Genomic DNA, 5,204 nt, shown 5'->3' with positions numbered 1-5,204 from the left:
TCAGGATGGGGAACACATGTATACCTGTGGCGGATTCATGTTGATATATGGCAAAACCAATACAATATTGTAACAATATTTTTAACTTTTATTGTAAAGTTAAAAATAAAATTAAAAAAAATTAAAAAAAAAATATTGAGCCTCCAAAGACACCAGGGCTAAATTATCTTCATACTGTGTAAACAATTTCCTAAGTCTGTATTTCCTCGAGGATTTGCATGCAGAGGCTCCTGAGAAAATCTCTTTATCAAATCCCTGAGAACTTGAAACTCAGAATAAAATACATATTATTATTTTGAAAATCAAGAGTGCTGTTTGGATTCCTTTTTGTGATTTAATGATCACCTCTGGGCAAAATCTTAATTAAAAATCATGATCTTCATCTGACTGACTCTCGGAGCAAAAGAAATGCTGAGACTTATAAATGCTCTGAGCCCCTCCACAGGAATGGAGGAGATGAGGTGAGTTCAGTTCTGCTGCCTCTTGCAGCAGAAGATCTCTTCCTCTTTGGAGAGCTATGGTGGAGGGGGAACCACAAAGACAGTTCTGATGCCAATAGGCAAAGAAGAGTGAGTATTGAATCCTTTTTGTTTTTACATCTTTCACAGCCCATAGCCATTGGAAAGTAACAGGTTTTTCTGCTTCCCCCAGTTCTGGCCCTGAGATAGAGACGACTAACGGGTCTGTGGGAGAGGAAATTAGAAATTAAAGGTAGTGTTGAAGTCAGTGGGTTTGCAGTGTTACTAAGCTTTGTACCCTTTAGGGAATTTCTTATGCAGGAGACCCACGTTCTAGGCCAGACTTAATGATTTCCTTGTTGTGTATGCTTGGGAAGCCAAAGGTTGTCTCTGAGTCTCTGTTTCCCCAACTCTGCTGTGGACATGTGATTATGATCGCCTCCTACACAGTGTCCAGTCTGGATTGGTAGCTGGCACAGGGTAGATGAAGTGTGGTGAGTAAATATTAGCAAACACAAATGAACAGGTGAAGGAATAAAATCAGTTAGCGACAAATTGAGGGGAGAAAAGGTGAGAAATGCTTGCTTTTCTTACATTCTCTTGCACTCTTACATTCTCCCAGTATTACTATGCTGATGCCCGCCCCCTCTCCCCTCCTGCCCCGCCAGGCACTTGCCTTTCTCGGTATGAGCAGAGCCAGATCCATTGTTTATTTATTTCTGTAAAATAGTTAAGCCTCAGCAGAGTCTTTGGGCTTCTTGGTTCCTGAATGGACTGGGCATGAGATTGCATGGGGAATCTGAGTTCTGCCTGAAATATGACTCTATTCTCCTATCTTTCAGATCTCACTGGAAGAGAATGGATATTGGAAACAGCTCATTGGTCACTGAGTTTATCCTTGTGGGTTTAACTAAACATCCGGAGATCCAGGTGCCCCTGTTCTTCCTCTTCTTGGGAATTTACATAATCACCGTGGCAGGAAACCTGGGCTTGGTCACTCTAATTAGATTGACTTCTCACCTCCACACTCCAATGTACTACTTCCTCTTTAATTTATCCTGTATTGATCTCTGTTACTCTTCTGTCATCACCCCCAAACTGTTGGTAAACTTTCTGTCAAAGAGGAACACCATCTCCTATGCAGGATGCATGACTCAGCTGTTTTTCTACTGCTTTTTTGTCAATGCAGAGTGCTATGTACTGACAGTGATGGCCTATGATCGCTATGTGGCCATCTGCAAGCCCCTGTTGTACAAGGTCACCATGTCCCCTCAGGTCTGCTATCTAATGGCTGTGATTGTATACTTGGGGGCCTTTATTGCTGCCTGGGCCCACACAGGATGCATGTTGAGGTTGACCTTCTGTGATGCCAATACCATCAACCACTACATGTGTGATATCCTCCCACTCCTGGAGCTCTCCTGCACCAGCACTCACATCAATGAACTGGTGGTTCTCATCATCGTTGGCTTTGATGTTGGTGTGCCTGGCCTCACCGTCAGTGTTTCATATGTTTTTATCCTTTCCAGTATCCTCCGCATCAGTTCCACAGAAGGAAGGTCCAAAGCATTCAGTACTTGTAGCTCACATATAATTGTTGTTTCTGTTTTCTTTGGGTCAGGGGCATTCATGTATCTTCATCCTTCTTCTGTTTTGTCCATGAACCAGAAGAAAGTGTCCACTGTATTCTATACCATTTTGGTGCCTATGCTTAATCCTCTGATCTATAGCTTCAGAAATAAGGAGGTTAAGGTTGCCCTGAAAAGAACCTTCAGTAGAAAAATATTTTTCTGAACTGAAACAGTATTAATCATGATAATAGAACACACCTTTCTTTCAAAATCATTTTTTTTCCTATATAGAGTTCTTTCACACAGGATGGAGTGAGGTATAATAGAAGGACTTTGATTTAGAAGGTTGGGTTGAACACTCTGCAAAGTATGGGTATACTTTTACTTTAGTGTTATTGGGAAGAAATTGATGCAACTTAATATTTGTAGCAAAGAATTGGGGGTCTAACAGTTGTGAAATGTATTCCTTCCTTCTTTGTCTTCTTCCTCTATTTCTATCTTCCCTCCCAGTGCTTTCCTCTTAAAAATCAGAATTTCACACCTTTTTAAAGTAAGTTGACTAGTTCATAGCAGATAAGAATGTTCTGATTATGGAACATTTCTACACAGAAAACAAAGATAGGACTCACATTTGAACTTCAAACCTATGTTTAACTGACTAATATCTCTCTTTGAATGCTCTACAGGCATCTGAACTTATAGGAATCAACTTAATCACAGAAACATCACTAAGCCTACCAAACTCTCTTCTTTTCTTTTGGTCTCTGTCATTGTGAATGGCACCATCCTCTACTTAATTGCTCAAATCCCAAATTGGTATCTTTCTTGATCCCCCTCTCTTTACTTGTCCTCCACACCCAATTTATCAATTACTAACAGTTTTTGTTCTTATGAACATTTCTCATCCAGACACCAGCCTTCCAACTGGCTTCTCCCTTTCTTATCTTTCCCCTTAAAATCCATTCTCCACACTGCAACCAGAATGCTCTTTCCATACTTCAAATAAGATTACATTTACCTTGGTTTACTCTGTTCACTGGAATTTCTTTCAAGGTAAAACCAAATCCCCACACTAGGCCAAGCAAGAATCTTTCTGTTTGCACCCTGTTCACCTCTCCAGTCTGATCTTCTGTCACTGCAACTCCTTCCTCCCTGTTTCTTTCCAGTACCCTGCTAAAGTTATGTTGAACTTTCCCAAATTAAATAAACTCTTGTTCCTTTGCATTACTTTTCTACAAGCTCTTCTCTTAGTCTGGAACACCCTCATGTAAAAAGAATCCTTTGTCTTACTCAGCCTGTTTATCCTTCAGGTATTAGGTTATCCAGAACTCCAGGAGGTCTTTCCTGGACAAAAAGATGGGTAGATGACCTTCAGGGTATATGCTTACCCTCTCCTGGCACATTCCACTGTACTGGAAGTTCTTTCCTTCTTAAATATTCAATCTAACTCTATGTATTTAATGATAAGAAAACTTTAAGTTATTTATTTGCAGGAAAACATTTAGTTCAATACAAGGGAATATGTTATGTAAGACATATGTTTATTTATTCAACTTGGATTTTCAAAAGTGGGATGAGAATCACATGATAACTCATAGAGTGTGTAGAGGGTTTCTCTTGTTTTAATTTGTCTACCTTTCTATGAAAACACATTTTTCTCACTGAACAATGAGGCTTCCTCCCTGGTTATATTCAACATGCTTTCCTTTTTCTAGCATGCTTTTATTACCTATTTATAATCCACCTTGTTTTCCGTTGATGTTTTAGGTATCAGTTGAATGGAAACCTGTCTAATCCACCTTGCAAAGTTTAGGTGCTCTTTTTTGTATTTCCCAGAGTGTAGCAGTCAGGACTGACATGAAGTAATGAGAACAATTTTCACAAGCTTTTCTAGTCATCTGATTATCTGTCTTCCCTGTGAGGGAAGGCACCTTGGGTATCTTCTTGATTATATCTCTAGGGCTTAACATAGTGTTGAATGTTTAGTAAAGGCTCAGTAATTATGTCTGGAATAAGTGAATGCTTATATTTGATTTTAAACTTTGAGTCATAGAGAAGAGAAATTTGCGGAGAAGATGAGTCATTCTAATTATTACCACTTCTCCCTCCTAGAATGGTTTTTGTAGCAGTTTACTTCCACAGTGCTTTTCTCAATGCACAGGGATGGAAAACAAAGATTCATTTATTTTTATGTAGGTTGTTGTGTGTATTTAATAATCAGGAAATGAAGGTATGAGTTGGACTGACTCCTAGAAGCCCATTAGGGTGAGCAAGCTCACAGTTTCTGGTTTAGATTTTTACTGCCTGGGTTTAAATTTCAGTTTTGCCATTTGCTAAATACATGACTCTGAAAAAGTTACTTAACATTTCAGAATATCTGTTTCCTCATTTCCAAAATTAAAAAAATAATAGTACCAATTTAAAAGGACTTTTGTGAATGTTGTTATTTATTTGCTTGGGATTCAAGCTACAGTAAATGAGATATAGTCTTGGATTTGACCCTACGTAGTAGTATCATTTCATTTTTAGAGCCTCGATTTAATAATATGAAAAATAAGATGCTTGGCTGGATGATAACATGTGTTCTATTCATTAAAAAATCTTGCAATCACTGCGTCTCAGTTTCTTGACTTATATGCTAAAAGAACTGAACTGAATCATTCTTAACTTGGGTATGTCTTAGAATCATTCAGAATAATAATATTATTATCTTCTCTTCCATTTTGAGACCTACTGTGTTGGAATACATCTGACATCAGGGCTCAAGAATATGCCTTTTAAAATTCTTTTCAAATGATTATATTACTGTTTGGTTAGTTGGTGATTTGGAGCTTTCCACTTCTAATGTTCTGTGATTTTAAAATTGTCTCTGGACAAGGATTTATGTGGGCACATATAAACTTTAATAATAAGCAATTTCATGGTATCAAGAAAGTTAATTAGCTATTTCAAGAAGGAAAGAGGAGTCAATAGTATTCAGTGCTATAGAGAGTTTAGATGGCATTTGCACTGGGGATCTATAAACTCTGGAAGATAATATTATGGAAATGATAGAAGCAGAAGTCTGATTGCAGTTGATTGACTAGTAGAGGACACGGAGGGAGTAGAACATATTCATAGATTACTCATGTGAGTATTCTTCTAATCTCAGGGTGGGTGCAGAAAAAGAAACTAT

At 38.2% G+C, this 5,204-nt stretch overlaps 1 protein-coding gene across 1 annotated transcript; it reads left to right on the top strand.

Moving 5' to 3' along the window:
• Nucleotides 1-1,310: 1,310 nt before the first annotated feature.
• On the top strand, nucleotides 1,311-2,252 carry LOC102286206 (olfactory receptor 8B8). The gene has a single exon (XM_005901093.2). It carries the CDS (start codon nucleotides 1,317-1,319, stop codon nucleotides 2,250-2,252), a length of 936 nt encoding a protein of 311 aa, XP_005901155.2. The 5' UTR covers nucleotides 1,311-1,316.
• Nucleotides 2,253-5,204: the final 2,952 nt, after the last annotated feature.

The sequence above is a fragment of the Bos mutus genome, chromosome 29, assembly GCF_027580195.1.
Source record: "Bos mutus isolate GX-2022 chromosome 29, NWIPB_WYAK_1.1, whole genome shotgun sequence".
Taxonomy (NCBI): Eukaryota; Metazoa; Chordata; class Mammalia; order Artiodactyla; family Bovidae; genus Bos; species Bos mutus.
Note: the sequence above shows the minus strand (reverse complement) of the source record. Positions and strands in the feature narration are given on the sequence as shown.

Excerpts from the sequence above, each read along its gene's own strand:
- LOC102286206 (XM_005901093.2), top strand. The coding sequence starts at position 1,317 with ATGGATATTGGAAACAGCTCATTGGTCACTGAGTTTATCCTTGTGGGT.